This window comes from Aethina tumida, chromosome 3 (assembly GCF_024364675.1).
Source record: "Aethina tumida isolate Nest 87 chromosome 3, icAetTumi1.1, whole genome shotgun sequence".
Lineage (NCBI taxonomy): Eukaryota > Metazoa > Arthropoda > Insecta > Coleoptera > Nitidulidae > Aethina > Aethina tumida.
The window spans coordinates 19,443,417-19,465,860 of NC_065437.1; the positions used below are offsets into that span (position 1 = coordinate 19,443,417).

Here is a 22,444-nt window from a genome sequence, read left to right on the forward strand (position 1 = left end):
TTCGAAATATTACCTAGACCTCACACAGTCACACGCCACCCTGTGCATAATATACATTTATAACTACAATTATACTTGTATACTTGTAATAGAAGAAATTTTATTTATAACAAGCTGTTTATTACATTTCTATAACAAAAAATTTTTGATTATAAAAATCTCATGCGAAAATTATTGTGAAATAAATTTCTTGTGAAAGTAAAATTGGAAGAAATTTCCAATTGTTCCTTTCGAACAATTTAGTTTCGAAGAAAATTTCCCGTATGAGTAGTAAATACTAATGAGTCATACAAATTTACTAAAAACGTAAAAAACTACTAAAATCTCAAAAATTCATTAAAAACCTGAGAAATTATTAAAAACGAAAAATGACCAATTCCATACTTCCGTACGATCATTTTCCATACGATGAAAATCCGTACGATCAAATCCTTATGATCATTTTTCATATGATTAAAATCCATACGAACATTTTCCATGCGATTAAAATCCATACGATCAAAATCCATATGATTAAAATCCATGCGATCATTTTTCATACGATCAAAATCCATACGATCATTTTCCATATGATTAAAATCTATACGATCATTTTCCATACGATTAAAATCCATATGATCATTTACCATAGGATCAAAATCCATGCCATCAATTTCCATACAATTAAAATCTATAGGATTAAAATCCATACGATTAAATTCATACTGATTAAATTACATAGTTTCACTTTAATAACTTTATGGATTTTTATTTATTTACCAATTTCCTGAAAAATCATTACAAACAGACACTGCAATTTTATTTGTATGTATAGATTTTGAAACATTAGAAACAAAAATCAAAAATCAACATAGTTCCAAGGTAATATGATTCACTTCCTCTGCTAGAACTTAATTTAATATTTTCGTAAAATGGAAAATGCATTTACAATGTTACGAATTGGAGGGAACCGCTTTTCGGCGTGAAAAATCTGGTTTAAATTACGAGCGCGAATTTAAAATATTCCACAGTTATTGCGCTCAAATCAGTTGGAATATTGCAATCCGGAATGGGACGTTCCATCGTTTAGCAAACAACATGATGAATATATTTGTATTCTTCACAGTCTGGCCTTTCGTGGCGGTGGCTCATTCGCCGGGAATTTTTCTTCGAGGTAAATTGCAAATTCCGTAGCTACTTAGAAAGACACTGAATAAAAACGATTGATGGCAGTCTGACGCTGAGTGAAACATTGCCGACGGTTATCTACTGAGGATCATTTCTTACCTTACACAAAGCTGCATGAAAAGCGTCGCTACCCACAGCACTTCTATAACCAGCAGGAATATCGACCCGCCTCTGAAACAAAATGAAAATGTTTTTGTCAAACATCACCGCACTTTATGGTAATATTGTGTCTGTTCGGGCATTAAGCAAATTTGTACAAGGCGACCCTCACTTTTGTTATTTTAATAAACATTTATAAGTACTATAACAATTTGACTTTATTAACAAAATATTATTTTATGTATTTCTGATTCAAACACTCAAGAACAATTTATTTAAAGATTTGATGCAACAAATAAACCTGTAAATTAACCTCGTTTAATACGCATCTTGATTTAAGGTTTAGTATTTCTAGAAATTGGGGAAATCAAGAATTTACACCATTTATTCAACAAAGCCCCCAGATAAAATCAAATAATTGCACGTTAATTATGAAAGTTTTACTGTTCATTTCTTGAAATTAAATGAAAATTTCCAGTGTGAACTAGCATGCTATAATATAACAGCCAAGTTGTTTTACAAAGACTAAGGAACGAAATTATCAGTGTTAAAGTAATTATATGGGAATGTTCTGTAGAATTGTACAATGGCAGAAAGTCATTTGAAAGTTTTTGTTGTTACAGCCACGTTGCTGATATTCAAGCCTTTTGCATATTGGGAACTTGCATAAAGGAACGAAAATCCACAACAAAACGAATCAAAAGGGCAACATTAAATAAAGAAAACTTGGTTGGTTTTCCTTCTTCAGACGTCATTAAAATTTGTTAAAATACAAAAACAACGTACTGTTTATTTGTTTATTATTCGAGTTTAATATTTGATGGAAAAATATTAATATTTAAACGATATTAGAAGAACAAATTTTATTCAAACATAAGTTTTTTTAGAGAAAAACATAATTGTATCGTCCAAAGAGTTCTTTGAAGCACTTATATTATAAAAAAAACCCATTTGAATCTCCGCTTTTATTTAAACACAACAGACGGTATAAAAAACGGGCCCTGTTTATTTAGCCTCAACTGATATGTCCTAAATAAACATACATATTTCGATACCTGAAAGCTTACTTTAATGTAGAACAGTTATTTTGAATTTCGTATTTTCTCGGCCTGGATATGTAAAGCTTTCGTATATAAAGTTGTGAACGGCGAAGTCGGGGAGTTTTTCCACTTTCAGCTTCATCCTGCCTCCCTTGAAGGGAAGTCCGAGACATTTGTATGGAAATTCTGTATGTGGTACGTGTTTGAGCATTTAAGTTGTCGGGGATGAGCGTTTTATTAATATTTCGCAAGCTCTACGTGTAGACACCGAATTCTTATAATCTAATTTTACGCATCTACGTACTTTTAATAACAAGAAAATTTACATTTTTTATCTGTGAAACGGCTTTATTCTGACCTTTAATGTAGGAAAATTGAATTGGAGTTTAGCAGCTCAAAATACGTGGTTCAGTCTTAATGTGACAAAACCTGTTTTCATAAACTTTGATTTATATAAATTATGATTTATAGTCCTTCATAAATGTTTAAATTTTATACAACAAATTTATTTTGAATTTTAATTAAAATTTTATCTCACTCATGTTTATAAAACAAGAATAATTAACATTTATTATTATTTGATATGTGTTCTAGCAACAGAAAGAGTATATAAATTTTAATTTTCTGACATTAAAAAAAAACCTTTCATTATTATTAACTAGTATATAATTAAAATTATTAATTAATTGTAATACATTGTATGTGTTGAACTGAAAGCATTTAAATTTTTAATTAATTATAAACAATTAATATGTGAGAAAAATGAATACATGAACACAAATTTAATAAAAGGCAGTTTTTTAATCATTTTTATCAAATTTATCACTTTTAACTACGTCCAATTAATAATGCACATGAACAAATATTTTATTTCATCGATTATTTTTAACTAAAAACAACGGTGAATTTTTTAATTATGCATGTTTCATTTTTATACGTTAAAACGTTTCCAATTTAATAATTAATTAGAATTTTATAAAACATTTTTAATCGATTTTACATATTTTAAATAACTGAATAGTTGAGTTATTAAAAATTCTAACGGGCACTTTTATGTTTTATGTTGTAATTATAATTCGCGAAACTTAATTAACCTCTTATTCGAAATGAAAAATTCAAGGGATCCTTCACAAGGCACTTACCGAATTTAAATTTTTTTACCTTATATGTCCAGGAGGAATTACCCCTCCGTGTAGAAGAACTGAATTATACTCTAGGGAGTATCCGACAAAGGGTAAAATTCAACCACATAGCAGAGAAAAAATTTAACGTTGCAGTGTTATTTGAAAATTAATTCTTCAATCAAGTATTTTTGGTTAATGATTTGAATTTACTTAGTTAAAATTTTAATTTACCAATTCCTGTGATTTTCATAAATAATTAATTAAAAAACAATTACGAGATTAAAATAAATTTTTAATTTTATACTTTTTCTGTAAAATAGTAATATAATTTACTTGATAACGACTTCAATTGGTTTTAATATTACCTAAAATTTAATTGTTTTGTAGTAAATAATACATTTATTAATATAATTCAAATGTTTTTATATTCTAATGGATAAAAATAAATGTAATTTTTAATAGCATGCAATTATAATTCACAGCATATTTATTAGTTTAATATGAAATAATTTGATATGAGATTTTAGCCTTTGGTTAATATACATATTTAAAATTTTGAATTAATTAATGTAATATTTTATTATAATAAAAGCAAAATAACATGCAACTATTATGTTTTTGTTCAAATAAATTTGATCCACTAGCTATTAATTCTCATAAAATCGTGATATTTTATGTTTATGGTATGGATAAATTTAATGTCCCTTGGAAATGTAAAATTTGGGAATCTGGAGTGATACCTACTCAGGCGATAACTTTTATACTGTATAATAAAACTTGTTACCAAATTGATGTTAAAACAGCCGGAGATTTTATTTTAGTTTTTATGACTTATTTTATTGTTATTTTTTATACATTTTATAAACAATACGTGCACTTTAACATCATTCCCATCTTATTTTTTTCATCTATATTATTCAAGATATTTTACAATGCCATAAATTGTTGCTCATTAAGTTCACGCTGGTACAATTTGAAATCATTTAAGTCTTCCCTTAATAATTAATTAGTCATATGGCTTTTAGACAGCTCTGTGACACAGGATGTGAGGGTTACTTGGCAAACTGAACTCCGGTGTAGTGTACTGGAATTTAATGGCTAATAATCTTGAGGAAGCGCCACCGTTCAGACGAAAATATCTCTTAGGTGTAAACCGATGTAATTTTATCTTGTTATGCTCTAGCGTCAGTTATGTGTCAGATAAAGATTCATTTTGGGAATTTAACAATTTACAAATAAATAAGCAAATATATATATTTTCATATTTGAGACGAATTACTTGAATATATATCCAAATACAATTTTATTTTCGTATATTCAAATATATGATATTTAAACATTCATTTATTCAAATTTTTTATTTTATATTATTCGAATTTAGAATATTTAAATATTTTAATTTATCAATTATTCAAATTCTATCCCTTCCTAAATTATATAATTGGAATTGTAATATTATAGCACAAAGTAATTTCATAAAAATAATTGTGAATAATCAGTGTGATAACTTTTTCTTTAATTGTTATACAGAATTAAACTTTAGTTTGTTTTATATTATTAAATTATCAATTTAAATTAAAGTTATTATATTAAAATTCTATTTTTATAGCAAAAAAAAAAAATATTTTATCTTGAAGAATTACTTTTTTTACTTTGATAATTAACCATATCATATTGTTTGTAATATCAATTTAGTTGAATATTTATTTATTTAAATTCTCTTTTTGAGGGTGCATTCCCCTATTTTTTACTATACACCTTATCAAGTAAAATAATGAATGCGGAAAGACAAATCTGATCTTTGTTATTTAATTAATAGTTGAATTAATTCATATAAACGTTAAGGAAAGATAATAATCATAGCAAAGTCGCCAGTTTTCTTAGTAGTATTAATAATATAGTACGCATTCACCAATTTTAAGAGTGAATGGCCCAAACAAATGAAATGGTGAATGCGAAACTAAACTTTTAATGTAATCTTGACAAACGATGGGCAACTTGATTGAGACTTCTCGGTTTTTTATCAATTTGGTCTTGAAAACTTGTAACAGCCAGAACTAACTAATTTGGTTGTACACACCTGTAAAGATAATAAATGAATTGGTTGAATTTTAACTAGTTCCGACGTTTAAATGCCTGCAACATGTGTTCGAAATCTCGCAACCCCCTTTTACATTTCTTAACTTTCCGCCAAAATTAACGTCAATAATTTCTGTCTGTTAAACTGGAAATATGCGATTCCGAGACAGATAATGGTAATAACAATGCGTACTAATTATTCCGACAGTGGTCTCGAGAACCAGCGGAAGCGCGGGATGCTATTAGCGGTTATTGCATTAAAGCCGCGCGCCACATAACTACGTGCAGATTTCAGATAGAAACTCCAGATGAATTGACATTGTAGAAAGAGTAATTGCTCGGGGTCCGCTATCTGAGTTGTATAATTTGGCAGCAGTCACGTACGTCCATTTGCCTGGGCCAATCGAACCACGGTGAAGTTCCTGCTTTTGCACGACACGATTAATGCATTGCTATTTAACCGGTCCATTTTTACTCTTTTAATCGCGGTACTTTGAAGGGGACTGTAAACACAGCGTGAAAAATTGCATCAATATAATCGATAGCTAAATAAGCTTTGAAAATGGAACGTGATGCATCAGCACACGTGGCGTAAAGGCAATGAAAACGGGACGTGATACATCAACAGTGAAATATGATTAAAATCAGAGTTTTTAAAAATCTTGTGGCCATTTATGCAACAAAGGCATCAAAAACGTTTGCTTAATTAACTACAATATTTTAATGTTTTGTTTATGAATGAAAATGTGAAAACTAATTTCATTTTACTTTACAAAATATGCACATTTAGGAATTTATTTTTGAGAACAGGCAAACTCATTTATTTATTATTATTATTTATTATATATTTTACATTAATAATTCTGGGAGCTAGATAAAGTCAATGAAAATAAAAGTATATAACCACAATAACACTATGATTAATCTATAAAACTACTACGAAAACTAAGGTTTAGTATGATTTCTTCTATATTTGTATCTAAAAAATTAACTTGTAGGTTTTTGTTTTAAGTCTAGAATTACGAAGTACATATTTTCATGATTTACAATTATTTTCAGACAAAAATAACTGATTGACAAAGTAAGTTTACCAAATTCTCTTTATTTTTGGCCACTTAAGTTGCAATATTCATGGACAAAATCAGTACACTATATACGTTTAATGTGGTTGATTGAAGTAACTATATTAATTACTAATTCAGCTAGAAGCATGTCAATGTTTTTTTGAAATTGTGGTTGCCATTTAAGACTTTAATTTATGGTATTCTCGGAAATAAGAGATTTATATTTAATAGAATATTTTACCCTAGTGAAATTTCATAAAATACAAGCGAGTGCCTTTAGAACAAGTACTAAGTATGAGAGAAACTTGTGTGTGTAGCCTAAAATTTTATACCAACATTTGCATAAGAAATTAAATTTATCAAACTACTCCCAGACAAAAATACCTTAAATCTAAAAGTCAGCAGAAATAACTTCCACGCCGCAAACGCAAGTAGAGACATTTTAGTGGTAAGTGAAATGTCATAGTAACACACTCCCGTTTAATATTCCGTGCGGCTTTTACTTCCTGCAGTTACCGGCTCTAAATGCTCTTTTTATCGACACACATCCTACTCCCTTAAAATGCATAAACCTGCATAAGAGTCGACGCCGGAATACACAATTCCATCACTCTTAATTATATTTGGACTTACATTTTAAAACAGAGGCACTTAAAGTAAGTTATGCCTGTTAAATGGGGTACGTAAATTAAATTGTTCAAAAACTTTGTAACAATGGGTATAATAAAAATATGATTAAAGCGTTTCTGCTTACTATTCCACGCGCAAATTTCTCCACTGCGTTGCACCAAGTTTAAGTGCATTCCTTATCGAAACATACACCTTCCCGGAATGCATAAACCGTCGGTATTGTGAAGTGATCACGTGCATTACTTTATTTAAGTAAAAAATAACAAAGGCATCAAGTTGAAATACGAATTTTCGTTTTCTGTATGTGCGCTTTCCGTTCCCGACTACGCATTATGAATAGTAGACTTTAAGTGGATGAAATGTTTAAAAATTCATGTCGCATGTAAAATTCATTCGAAGATTATCTTAATTCTGTTTGAGCGTAATACTAGAATGGGATACACTTTTAGCATTTATTTTAAACAGAGACAGATTTTACTAGCAAGTAAATTCGAGATTAATTGTATTAAAACAACTATAAAAATTGTCGCTTTGCTACCTGGTTATGCTAAAGCTTATTCGAATTAGTTTTAATGCATGTCCGCAGTGCAGTTGGAGAATTTCATTCGTAACAAGCTCTTGTGCGGTCAAATCAGATTAAATGCTTAAGTTGCATTAATAAACTAAGCCATTGTTGTAGTCTAGAATGAAAATTACCATAAGATTATAACGCCATTTGGCGAAACCTGGCGTGTATTAATATTTATTATTTCAAAGTTAATACTTCCAGATGTTTCAACCAAATAAATGTAAAATTTTACTTCCGTAACTTTATAGCTTTTTGCTACTTTGAATATGTTCCAAATTCTTTTTTAAATATTCAATTAAAATTAATTATAATATGCATATTTCATTTCAATTTAAACATTTAGTTTCATGTGCTGAAATATTTAATCCGAATAACGGTGTTAGCAGAACGTGAACGTGATTTCATTGCATAACATAACAAATATGTATGTAATAAAATATGTTCAACTCATGTAATACGATATAATAAAATTAGAAAGTATCTAGTTTAATAGCTTCACACAAGTTAAAACAACTATTAAAACTTTTCAGATCGTAAATCATAAATACGAAAGTTATTACAGTTATTTTCATGGTGTGTAACGACCGTTTTGCCTTAAATTACACTTTTTCTATTGACAAACAACCATTCTCGGCCAAGAAAACGTTTCATTAGTATTCAGTTCCGAATGCTTGCCAGGAAGTTTGTCACTTGTGAAGTGAATGACTAAACCAAATAGCGGACGTTACGCGTGACTTAAAATACATTAATTTTATAATTACTTGGCTGCTTCCAAACTGCGATGGCAGTCTTTGGGGTCAAAGTCGAGCATGTCGTTTGTCCCATTAAAGGAGCTTTTGAGGATCTGCGTCCAGTTATACGCATATGCTTCTGTAGCTAACGAGCATGGGCTTTCACTCTAATTTCGCCGCTTTGTTACAGACGACAAATAAACCGGCATAATACGGTACACATTTAGTTAACGAGTTTCTTTTTATTATGAATTAATTGAGGTTGTGCACATTGAATGCATAAAAGATGGTCGTGTGTTTCAAGAGGTATTTCATAAGTGATGTGAGTAATTGCGTCAATTAGACATATCATGTACATATATTGTTTGATGAATACCTTTGTGTGTGTGTGTAAGTTACTGAAAGTTTACTTATATTATAATGCAGTTTCAGTATGTCATTTTATGTCAAAGGCTTATTTTTTAATAAATCTCATAAAAGCTTTATATAAAAGTTTTATGCCAGAATAAATATATGATCAAATTATCATATACAATATATAAAATATGAAGCACAAAATGCAAATTAAATTTAGTAATATTATTCTCTTAATTTAATAGATTTAAAGTTTAAAAAGTATGTTAAAAACCACAACAAATTTGATTTGAGAAAATATTGATAAGAATTTAATTTAAAATGTTTTGTTTGTTTTTCATGCTGGGATTCAAACAAAGCCTGTTTATCTACATTAAAATTGAAGTATAAAGTTTTGTTTATGTTTTAGAAAACTTCAAAAGAAGTCGTAAAGGAATATTAATTTCAAATTTTACAAAATATTTGAATGTAACAAATAAGTTATAAGCCTCTGGACGAATTTCGAAAGAATACTAATTAGGTTTAAGAGGGTTTCTTTAAATATACTTATAACATAATATATAATTTGTCGTAAGTCATAAGTATAATAATCGATGATTATTTATTATTATTTATAAATTAAAAGTTTTAAAATTTATGTATTTTTTTAACATTAAAATAATTAATACAATATAATCTTAGAGTTTAAGAAGTATTGATAAGAATTTAATGTTTTGTTACTTTCTCATGCAAGTAATCAAACCGAGCCTTATCCACAATAAAACTGAAGTATAAAGTTTTTTTTGACTTTTAGAAGTCTTCAAAAGAAGCAATATTAATAAATCATTTTATATACCACAAAATATAATATAATATAGCATATAATTCTCTACATCTATGCTAAAGCAGAATTTTTTATAAACTAAAAAAAATTTACATAAATATTTTAACATTATAATGTCTAATAAGTTAAATAAGTTTGATGTATTAATATATCATAATTAAAATAAATAACTTGAAGAATTTCAATTGTATTCTAAAATGATATAAATAGTGAAACTTACTTGAATTGTTTTTATTGCTTTAACTTCAAAGAGTGAAATCGTTAAGAATTTAATTTAAGATGTTTTGATTCTTTTTCATGCTAGAATTCAAATAAAGTTTACTTAATCACATTGAAATATAAAGTTGTAATAAAATTTTTTAAAAATTCAAAATAATCAATTAATAAATTATTTTCATGAATTTCATAAATTTAGTGAAAAGCTTCTAATAATTCAAATAAATTTAATATAATAAATAAAATATATAATATAATTTTAGAGTTTCGAACACATGAAAGGTTTATATGTGGGAGCGATTTTGTGCATATAATAAAATTTAGTAATACTGTTTTGTTAAATTAACTAATAATAAAATTTATAATATAATTTTAGAAGTTTATATGTCGAAGAGATTTTGTGCATATAATAAAATTTAATAATATTGTTTTGTTAATTTAATTGCTTAAGAGTTCAAAAAGTTAAAAATGTGTGTTAACAATCAAAACATAATTTGAAAGAAATTTATAGAAATTTAATTTAAAATATTTCGTTCGTTCTATTTATTATCAATGAATGTCTCATGCCCTTTTTGGATAAAACGTATTTATAATTGAGTGACTAATTTGTTAAACTTTGGCCTACTTTGATTATTTACTTATTTGCAAGGTTGAAAATGAATTACTTTGATGCAGTTCCTTTGGAAATGAACGTCTATCCATCACAAGCAAACGTCAGCCAATAAAAAGAAAGGAAGGGTAGCGTGTAGAAATAATATTCTATAAAAATCTCTATGGAAATGCATTATTAATTCCGAAATAGCCTGGCTCAGTCAGCGTCATATTTTTTCTCGTACTTGTACCGTGAAAAACGAGTGTTGGTTATGAAGGGTCGGCTAACAAGCGATGACATCGGAACATATGAGAGTTCCGCGGCCAGCGTGATTGCTAATGTTTTATGCATGTACGAGTTGCAAAAGTAAAGCGCGAAACAGTGAATGATGCAGTTGCCTCCTAGTTAGGAGTATGTTATTAAAACAACTTTAAATGGATATGCGAACGATGAACAGAACTTTATCTTTCAATGTTTTTGGACCAGCCGGTTTTCATAGAATCGAGTGCATAGTGCCATTACGGATATGACTGTTTGACTGAGGCACACAATGCCGGCAATATGTAATCACCTGAAATCCACTCTAATTGAGCCCCATAATTATTATACGTTAATTAATACATTGATTATACAGTAATTACAGAAAGTCGGATACAGTTAGTTATAGATTAAACTAAGTTTGTTGTACATCAATATTTAATATGTAACGATTTTAAAAATTTATATGTTAAAAATTTCAATTTTATCCTTAAAATTTCCACGATTTCACTATTATTCATCTCGTTGTCAGCAGATATATAATTTTGAAAAATTACACTCCTAACTTGATGCATGAGAATATCTGTTCGTAAATTGCTCAGCAAAATTAGATTAAATCAGAATGTGTAGGGAGAATGGGAAATTTAATTATGTCTAATAAAGGTCAACAGACCGGTATAAATATCTTATAAATCTAATGGAACATTTCGTTCCATGATAAATCAAAGTGTAGCATCTGGATATGCTTATTACCAGAAAATTTGTTTTTAATTAGTTTTATGAATAATGAACGAGCTGTGTTTAATCTGTTATTAGGTGCACATTTTAATTTAAAATTTTATATTTTAATTAACAGTTTAGCAAAATCGATAAGCGAATTACACGAATAGCATATTTATTTATGACACAGAAAAATATTTCCAGTTAATTCACAAAAATTTTGCTAATTAAGTTTTTGTTTGCTCTTAGATTTGTAACTACATAAAAGTTTACTTACAATCATAAAAAATTTTAGAAAATAGACATTTGTAACATATTAGTCACATATTTTATCTTTATATTCCTGAGGCAGATTTATAGAAATTACAGATAAAATATATATACATTATATATCCTATACAACACATAACAAAACAAACACATATAGATTTACGAGTTAAATAAATCAAGCTGGGAATAAATCTAAAAGTTAATATAAAGATTTTAGAATAAAATATAGCCCAGTTACTTTCATATTCAGAACGATAAAATTTTCACGAAACTTTTATTGTACTAGTACAACGAAATAAAATTTTTGCTTGCCAGGTTTATACATAATTCAAAAAGGACTGGTGCGTTGCATTTGAAGTGCACACAAGAATTGAATTTTAGATAGAGCCATCATTGAGGTGTTTTAACATTTTACACCAGCTTCTTATCTTTTCTATGTGGCAGGATACAAGTTGTTAGACAGTTCGTTGACTTCGTAATATTTATTGTTGACTTTTCTATCTCTTACCATTGTAAAAGCTGTTTTATATTTCTATGGCCACGGCAAAGTTGTGTGTTTTATTAAAATCTGGAGTTCACATCTAGGTCTTTTGAAATGTTGATTAAATTTGATGAAAACTAAAAATAATTAAAAAAGTATTCACCAACTACATCTAATCAACGAAATATTGTTGGTTTAATTCATTATTATTTGGTTCTCTTAATGTATTAAAAATTTAATTTACCTGCACTAGTTTTGGGTGTAGTATTAGTTAGAAAATTTATTATCATCGTTTCAATTAGTAAAGTTTCCATTTTTAATGAGCCTAAATCGTAAAATTACAATTTCATTCTCGCATAATTTTCGAAATACATTGTTAACAGAAACTGGGTTTTATTAAAATCATGATGGAAACCAGCTGTCGCTCTATTATTTTCTGTGCCCATGTGGAGTATTTTAATATAATATAAATTTTGACGAAGCATTTCAAACTATTATAATATTACAAAGGATTAATTAACATGTGGAATTAATTTTGCTGATTTAATTTAATTTCAAAATCATTCAAAACAAATTTAACTATTATAAATTTTTAAATGGAATAATCATGGTCATAGTTTCAATTATATAGATTAATTAAATACAATACAACGAACGATGCTATAAATTATGACAAGTACTAATTATAGTACGTATAATTGATAGATATCTTTTTTAATATTTGATAATGATGATTATATATGTACAACATATTACGTAACTTTTAATTTGAATTTAACTAATTACTAGATTTGAGTAATACATTTAATAAAATGATTTTCTATGTTTTAAACAAGTACGCATTTATATTAAATGAAATAATTGAGATAATCGTGGATAGTATATTTCAAAGGATCACACTGAAGTACAATACACTAAACTTGTTTACAAAGTTGGTCCAAACTAAGCAAATTAAATCATTGTTATTGTTATTTGAAAACTGTTTTAAACTACATCGTAACTTTTGTAATTGTCGAGAATGTATAAAAGTTTTGAATTTATTTCAAGGAATATAAATAGGCTATTAAATTTTTTTAAATTGAATTCTAAAAATAATGAAAATAAATTGTTATATTCATTTTAAGAAGTACAGTATAAAAAGCAAAATTAATTAATTATAAAATATTTACTTAAAATTTAAAACCTACATTTAATTATTAATTATTGTTAAACATATTATAAAAAAAAATAATAATAACCAAGTTTGATGAATATTAAATGTTTTAAATGTGTAAGGTGAGATACAAAGTTGCAATTTTTGTTCACAATATGAAACAATGCTAACGGCGTTCTTATCTGTTTATTACCTTCACACAAGCTTATTGTTAGTAAATTTTCTGTGTAAATATAAGCTCTAATCACAAGTTAAGCAACGAAAGCCGAGTGCAATAGATTAGCAAAATGCAGGAGTACTTTTATTAAGGTAATTAAGAGTAGTGAAGAACAAACAAGTTATAGGATACTGTACAGTTTATTACTATTATAAATTTAAAGGCTCTTTTCAGAAAAGATTTAGAGCGTGAGATTATGTGATATATGAAATAATTATTTAATACTTGTAACTGAGTGGTGAGTTTTGTTTATGACTACATGTTTACTTTCGCAGTATGTGTAAAAGCCTTTTATGAGTTAATTGCTGTTAATTAAAATATATATTTTTTTTTCAATTATCCATAAATTTTAATTGTATTTGTTTTATCAAATAAAGTGGCGTACTGACATGGTAAATTTAAACGTTTCAAATTTAATTTAAAATATAATCTTTATATAAGCATTTTCATTATAATGCTGTACGAACGAACATATTATTTATATTATAATAATAATAATTTATATTAAATAAATTTATACTTGTTTAATCTAAATAAATTCAAAAAGAAATGGAGAATAAATAATAATTATTATAAATTAAATAACTAAATTTACTTATAAAGATATTAACTGCTTTTATTAAAAACATTTTAGATATATGTAGTGACAATAATTGGACAGGAATACATATGTAAACATGTTTTCAAGATAACCTCTTAGCTATGTCTATTATTGAAGAGGATATAATTTGCAATTAGCTTATTAGTACAATTTGTGTAAATAATAATTAATTATGAAATTTAATTCATTAAAAGTGTTTTTCTGAATATCCTTCTGTATATAATTAACACTAATTCCCTTATTTATAGTCTAAAGAAAAGAACAATAACTGAAAATTGTAAAGCTTGTTTGTGTTGATACTTATAACATATAATGATAACAATTTTGTTATTGTTTAAATTATTCCAGAACAAAAATTAAAATATAAGAAACATTTACTTTTATTTATTAATAAGTAAATTAATTACCTAATAAATAGAAAGAACCAATGGGAAGAGTATAATACCGTATTTTATGTGACATAAAAAGAACTAGTTAATTATCTACTATAAAGGGAAGGAAAGTTTTGGGTTGTCTTACTCACATACTAAATGTACATTTATTTGGACGGCCAACATTAAAGAACATCCCTCAACGTATTTTCTCTAGCGAAATAGTTCCGTTTCACGGAATCCAAAAGAGATTTTGTCAAGTTAAGATTTAGGACTATTTTTAGTGCCACGAACGGCATACATTAATATAATTAAACCGTATACAAGTTGCTTTGTACACAAAATGTATGAGCAAGGCGACAAGCAACTATAAAAATGTTTGTATGTAAACGAATACGTTTTAGCTGATTGAAGGCCGGAACTTGGCTGAAGGACTTTGATAAAACGATGAAGAATAAATCTCGAATATTACTTACTTACAGTAAATCCTTATATTTGATCACAAGTGTCAACTTCAAGCGGAAAATAAATCAGATTCCTTAAACATATGAAATCAGTAAACACGTTTTTCTTGTAGACGTTTTTGACAGAAGATATGAATAATATAAATCAAGGTATTTTTCTTTTAACATAAGATAATTTAATTAAATTGTATAACAGGAGCCTGCTTTCCATATACACATAATATAGAATCGTGAATATTATATTATAAAAATTTCTGCCTGCTGCGGATTTTTGTTTCCTAACAAGCATTTTTTGTAATGCACAAAATAGAAAACGTAATTTCGTTTATTCTTTTTCTGTATCAGTCAACATTTTTATCCGATTTTAAAGCCTTGTTAAATCTGTGCATCAAAGGACAAATTTAGTTATGGGAGAAAGTCTTCCGAAACGGTTGACTTGTCCCAAATAAAACTGTGCCTAAATGTAAAAACCGTTATATTTAGAGCAGGGATTGCAAAGAAAACATTTCGTAGGGAATAAACGACAAAACCCAGAAGTGGATTCATATCATATCTGATAAAATTCAAATGCAAAGATAGATTGCGGCATCAAAGTGCAATGCGCCTCAACTATGGGTCCATTTAAAGGATTTACGGATAATCCGAGAATAATCCCTTTTCCTATATTTCCTTTTATTTCACTAGAGAAAGCGCTTTAAAGATAAAGAAACTGTAACACAAAACTACATTTTATATTGGGACCGAACACGTTCGTGAATACATTATTTTCATGGATACTCAGACTGTTATGTAAGCGATAAAAAGCAGAATGGAATTTCCGGGATCAATAGGGAAAAGAATAAGATGGATACAAAGTTTATTGAATTGAATACTGAATATTTGAACTCTATAATATCCTAAACATGCATTTATTTCAATCGAGATTGGAAAGATTCTTTAAATCACTTGAATATCACATTCAAAATTGTTATAAAACATCAAGTATTTATTATCTTTCATCAGCTAAAACAGGATTTATTTGATACAATAAAACATAACAGGATAGATATAAATCTCTTAATTCCCGACACTTTATGCGAATTATGTTCAATAATCTTGGGGGTATAATCTAAATTTGTACACTTTTGTGTGTTTCCTTTTTGTTCGACCACGGCCCCCAAAATATTTATAATCGTAACTGTCGTTAAGGAAGATTTATGCAACAAAGTCTCATTATTATTCCGTGAAAGTTGCAAAACAAGCTGTGTATCGCAATTGAGGCGTTAACACTTGCAGCTTTGTGGAACTCCCCGAAAAGGTTTTGTCTGATAAGGAGGTAACAAAACCGCAACAGGCCCGCGTGAAACATCGCCGCTATATTTTAATTAGACCCCGTTTTAAACCGAAATTTATCAAAGGCGTTAGATTAAACCGACATTCAAATTAATTTTCAACTTCGGTAGACGATTCAAGACCCATACATCAAAGACTACCGATTTCAAGGGATTTAAAACTAATCATTTCCATATATCTTCGATTACTAGGAACACTCGCAGATTACACTAATAACTTTTATATAATATCATTTTAAATTAGTACCACGTACGTGTTCCCCTTTAATATTATTATTATTATTATTTTTCAAAAAAACGATAAGCCATATAAGAATTTTTTTGAAGGAATAAAGAAATATTTATTTTTTAAGACTAAAACTTAACTTAAAACTTGTATAAGTAAACAAGTAATTTAAAATCTATAAAACAAATGGTATTAAAATAAAATTCGAGTAATAAACTAGAATAATAATTAATTCTATTATCTTTTTGTATTTCAAACTTTTTTTGCTGCAATAAATTATTTACGAAATTTGTTTTTAAGATTAACTTTAATGAGTTGCTTAGTTGTTAATTTTTTTTTAATAAAAATTATGTTTATTCAAATTACTTAAAATCACAGTAATATAAAATAAAATTAAGTAAAATATAAAACTGGATCTAAGACCTTATAAGTAAGATACTATGCGAATAATACATTTAATAAGGGTAGATTAATTATCTTCTAAATTGAAATGCACCAAATATATCAATTTAAATTATTTAAATTTCCGCATCAAAATAAAAAGAGCCTAATAACACCTTGAGTGAAGCTATAACATCCAAATTTCATTATCATTTTCGCATGACATTTATATAATACATCATTCTCGTCTCATATATTTTATGTTGGCCAATAAAATCCTCTAGTCCCCATTTCATAAACATATTCATGCACGACCTAATAAAATAGGAATAAAGTTAAAGGTTATTTAATCTTATACGAAAAAAACAAAAATAATACCAAAGTCAGAAACGTCGAAGGATATTAAAATTTTAATGGCGTAAGGCCAGGAAAATAAACCAGGACTGCCAAATCGTCAACTACGCGTAATAATCAAACAAAGGGCAGTAAACCTAGAATGAGACGACTTGGTAGAGATTGCTTGCCGTTAATGCACCGAAAAGATGATGTATTTACTAAAAAATGATTGCTGAGGACAGTAAAAGGAAAGTTATTTTCCTGAAATGTTTTATTACTTGAAAGGACACGTCGCAATTTGGTTCTTCGAAAGAAATGTGATGAGTACAGACGAATCTCTTTTCTGGTGTAATTTTATAGTTTCGGAACAACTACTGTTGAATGTAAAACTTCACTCAAAGCAACTACGTAGATTTATTTCAGATGATAAAACAACGTTAAAATTTTAACCGTCGACACAAACTCACCATTCAAATTATTCGAGATTTTATTACATTTGAATATTTTGAGTTTATTTGTCGTTGTTGATTATTAAAAGATATTCTTCAGTTTATATATATAGTTTATAGATATGAATACTGTTTATACTATTTTTGCATGTTTGTAAATCTGTGTGAATGTTAATTAATTTGAACTAGGGTTTTTTGAGTTAAGCTAATGGTGTATTATAAGGTCGTAATTTAAGTAAGGAATGGGCAATTCGTTTTATTTTTTGTAATAAAATCTCATTTTAACAAAATATGATAATGTAATGACGCAACATGAATATAAAACCTTTATGACGCAGCCATTAATTACACTTTATGATGTTCTTTTTCCCAATTGCTGCGGTTTACTGTGTTAATATAACCATGATGCCTAAAATGTGAATCCGCAGTGTTGAAATATGCCAGAATAGAAACATTAAAATTTTGTCAATTAGACTAATTAAAAAAGTTACATTTCAAGTTTATTATGTCAAGTTTATTACGAAAATATAAATTATAGAGACACCAGATTGAGTTATAAATATGAATAATTATTTCCTTTTATCAAATGTCAATATTTCAATAATAGATAGTTTTTAATCAAACACAAATATTATGATGAAAGTTTAGAAGATAAATTTTAATGGTGCATATAGATTTGTTAAAATAGAACGAACGTTAATCTAAACGATGGCATCTTTTGTATTATATACTTAATTTAATCAAAACATCACCACCGGCAATTTATAAGTATAAAATAGAGACTGAACCCGGTCTAAAGTATAACTTGTAATCTGTAACAACAGTAATTTCCTTTATCGTTTGTTTACTTCATGAGACTCGGGGGATTCCTGGCAATATGCGTACGGGTGCGTTTCATGTTAATGACTTCGCCATAGGCATTGTAAAACAACTGTTTATATTTTGGGAGTATGACAAGAATGACGCTTATAAGAAATATGTTTTTGTCATACTTGCCGGTAAGAAAATATATTACAGTAAACATATTGTTGATTTAATTTTAAAAGATCAGCGCTTTGCTCTCCAATTCCGTTGATGTAGCACGACGGAGCTTACGAGATAAGATCAAATTAAGTGTTTTAATGAAATTCGTTTTACTTAATGTAAAATTTTAACACCTTTAAAGGGTGAGATTCGAACAAGATATGCGCATCAAATTTATGTAAAATTTCAAACATTCACAAATTAAATATAAAACCATAAAGTGTTTCAAGTTTTCAATTAATTATGGTATCAATAAATACACTCATATATCTATTAATTGTTTATTTTGATATAAAAAATATATTAATTGATTACAAGCGAATCTACAATATCACATAACAATTTTATCGCCACACTTTCAATATTATGTCTAATTTAAAACTAAATTTATTTATTTTATACTTAATCAAGCTCACTATCACATGTTAAATTATTATTATTAAACCCTGTAAACATTTATTCTTTAGACAAACATATTTTATTTCGGTGAGAACGTATAAACCCACATAAAGTTATAAAGAACACTTAATAAATTCCAACAATCTCAAAGCTATGTTTACAGAAATTCCCACATACTGGTTAAGTGTTACTTGAGTGTTGAAATTAATACTGTCGTCCTTTATTTGCTTAACCCCTTCAGTAACTCATACAAAATATATTTAAATAAGATTCAGTAACAAAGTTATCTGTAAGTTAAAGCTTATATTTTGATTAGATTTAAATATTTTAGTACAGTAAATTTTAAATTAAATAAATGTGATGTACGTCAAGACCAGAAGTGTGCTATTTTATGCTACTTTAAACCATTTATTTATATAGTAAATTTGTCACTGTCAATATATTTTTCACGTAGTCTTGATTCCAATATTCTAATAAATTATGTAGTATAGGAGTAATTTTTTAAGTAGCAATATTTTGAAAAATGAAAGTATAATAATATTTTTAACAAACTATTATATTATTAAAAATAGTCGTTAAAAAAGTGAACGTAAAGAATTTTAAGGTTTCATAAATATAATATGCGCCATTGACTTAAATAATATTTGTTTTTGACCTCTTCTACACTTGGTGATGAGTGTACTCCATTAAGAAATATGATATGAAATACACTTATGTATGAAGACATCCAAACAGTGATTCAGATAGATGTCACGCAATATCGGTAATGTTTCCTATCAGAACGTCTAATGGAAAATATAAGTATTTCCAATTGACGCTCGGCGTCTGAATGGTTTTTCGATTTATTCCCCGGTAATCTTATTACAAGCAGACTCTTTTCTATATATGAAAAGCCATTTTTCAAATCGAACAAAACCCACGGGCTGTTTTTGTGGCACGATATAGAATGAAACATAAAGACTATTGGCCTCCCCCAAAAACGCCTTTTCATTATGTGCCTATGCGACACATACGCATCTGAATGCCGTCGTAAACTTGCGCTTATATCCAGAGCATCCTCACTGAATTTAAATCACCATTAAGTCGGCAGGCTTATTTTATATGAGCGGGTTATGAAAAAAAGAAAATATGGATATTTGACACAATGTTGTCGTAAATATTGAAACGATTTAATTTTGTGCTCTTTTAGCGCAGTCGATAAAATACATATTTAAAATGCCTAATAAATGACACCCTAAATATTTATTAGAAATAAAATAAAAGTTTAAACACAATTATACTTTTTTTCAAAGTATACTATGTAAGTTGTATTATTTTTTAATTAATTTTTGCATTTGTTATTTTAATATTGTGTCCGAGTTACTGGTTTCATATTTAATGTTTATAAAATAATTTTAATTATAATGGTTCATTATTTTATGAATAATTGAATATTAATTTTTAGGTGAAACATTGGTTTATTGTGATATTGGTGTTCCATAGATGTATACAGAATTTCTAAATATTGATATTATTTTTATTATATAACTGATTCTTCCTATTGATTGATATTGTTGATGAATTGTAAAAGCATATATTATCCTATATTGAATAAAATATTTATTAAATTTTATGTTAAAATTATTTGTAATGTGTAATGTGTTTTGTTAACACATTCTCAACCAAACTTGGGGTAATATCCATCCTGCACTAAATGGTTTTAACCTAATTAAGTTGTCTAACAATTTCGCAAATTTACTGTTTAAAATGTTCCGGGTAGGGAATTGATACCTGATTTCACCGCTCAACACAATTTACAATCACGAACTTCGGTAATCAAAATTGACTCATGAGGTGAATTCGGTGTAACCGGATAAACGTATCAGGGGATTAGAATTTTCGGCCTCCGGTAAAAGACTATAAGGAGATAACGAATTTATCAACAAAAACTAATGGACTTTCGATACTTTACTTTCTTGTTCAGTTTTTTTAACATGAAAAACTGAATTCTACTTGATTGATTGACACAATAAAAGCCCAAGCTCTAATGAAACAGTTATCTTTGTGCTTTTGTGCTTGATTTATTGGTGTCACCTTTTTTTTTGCGGAATGCCATTACGTAATAAGCCTTTAGTAAGACATCACTTATAAGCCAGAATATTTATTAGTTTTATTAATAAAGGAATCCACAAGAAAAACAATTTTCCGAATGCTTTTAGTCCTTTTAATGTGTGCTATTTATTTTAGGTGAAAGCTTCATCGTGTTTAAGTATCAAAAGGTTTCACTATGTAAGCTAAAATATATGAAACTCAAGAATAAAAGAGCTACGTAAGAAATGGAGAATTCACCTGCGAGTCTACAATTTATTGAGTACATATTTATGCAAAACAAGCGAATACAGAGCAAGGGTAAAGTTAGAAACAGAAAAATATAAAAATTCATGGAACTACCACATATTCTAACTTAATAATTTAGCAGTTACGCATTAATGTTTTAAGTTAACTATATTTAACAGAGATAATAAATTATCCTACGCGAAACAGGTAATGTTATTAAAAAGGAACGAACCACTTGAATTTCAAACTTGACGTTGATCTGATTAATTAAACTGACTCAAATAATTTATTAGAAAATGTAATATTAACCACAGAAAGTTATTTATCGGCTTTACTTTGATCTGGAAAAGATTTCTGACTGACATAGACGAATTAACGAACGTACAAAATTTAATCTGAGAATTTATCATGTAATGGAGTTGCTGTGATTGATGAGTTAGGACTATTTTAAGATTTTACATATTTTCTTAGACTAAAAATATTTCCTTTTGTTGTTGTATCGTTTATACCTAAATTATACTTTATTAAACTTACATTTATTTAACCTTAGTGTTAAATTAAGAAGTTAAAATTATAATGGACTAAAATCCATTTTGAATTTTATATTAAATTGCGAAACAGCACAAATCTAATTAAAACCTTAATTGTTGAAAATTTCATTTTAAATGTATAAAAGAAACTTTTAACAAGTAGTAGAGTTAATGTAGTAATTATGAACTAACCTATTATTAAATAATATACACATGTACATGTGAAGTAATTAATGAAGTTAGGAAATTGTTTTTTTTTTTTAATTTTCCCAGTCATGTAGCCATAATATTTCTTTAGTATAATCACTAGTAAATTATGGTTTTTATATGTTTTAACTTAGTAACAAACTGTTTTAATTATTAAATATATGTAAATATAGATTTAGATATAATAATTATATTTTTAATTAAAATAATTGTCTTTAGACATC

At 27.5% G+C, this 22,444-nt stretch overlaps 1 protein-coding gene across 1 annotated transcript in view; it reads right to left on the reverse strand.

Annotated features, from left to right (window-relative positions):
* Window positions 1–22,444, reverse strand: part of LOC109597045 (uncharacterized) — a 40,415-nt gene that overhangs the window by 10,199 nt on the left and 7,772 nt on the right. The window contains exon 3 of the mRNA XM_049964196.1: window positions 1,267–1,338. Within this exon, the coding sequence (XP_049820153.1) occupies window positions 1,267–1,338 (72 nt within the window). The remainder of the gene's footprint in view (window positions 1–1,266; window positions 1,339–22,444) is intronic.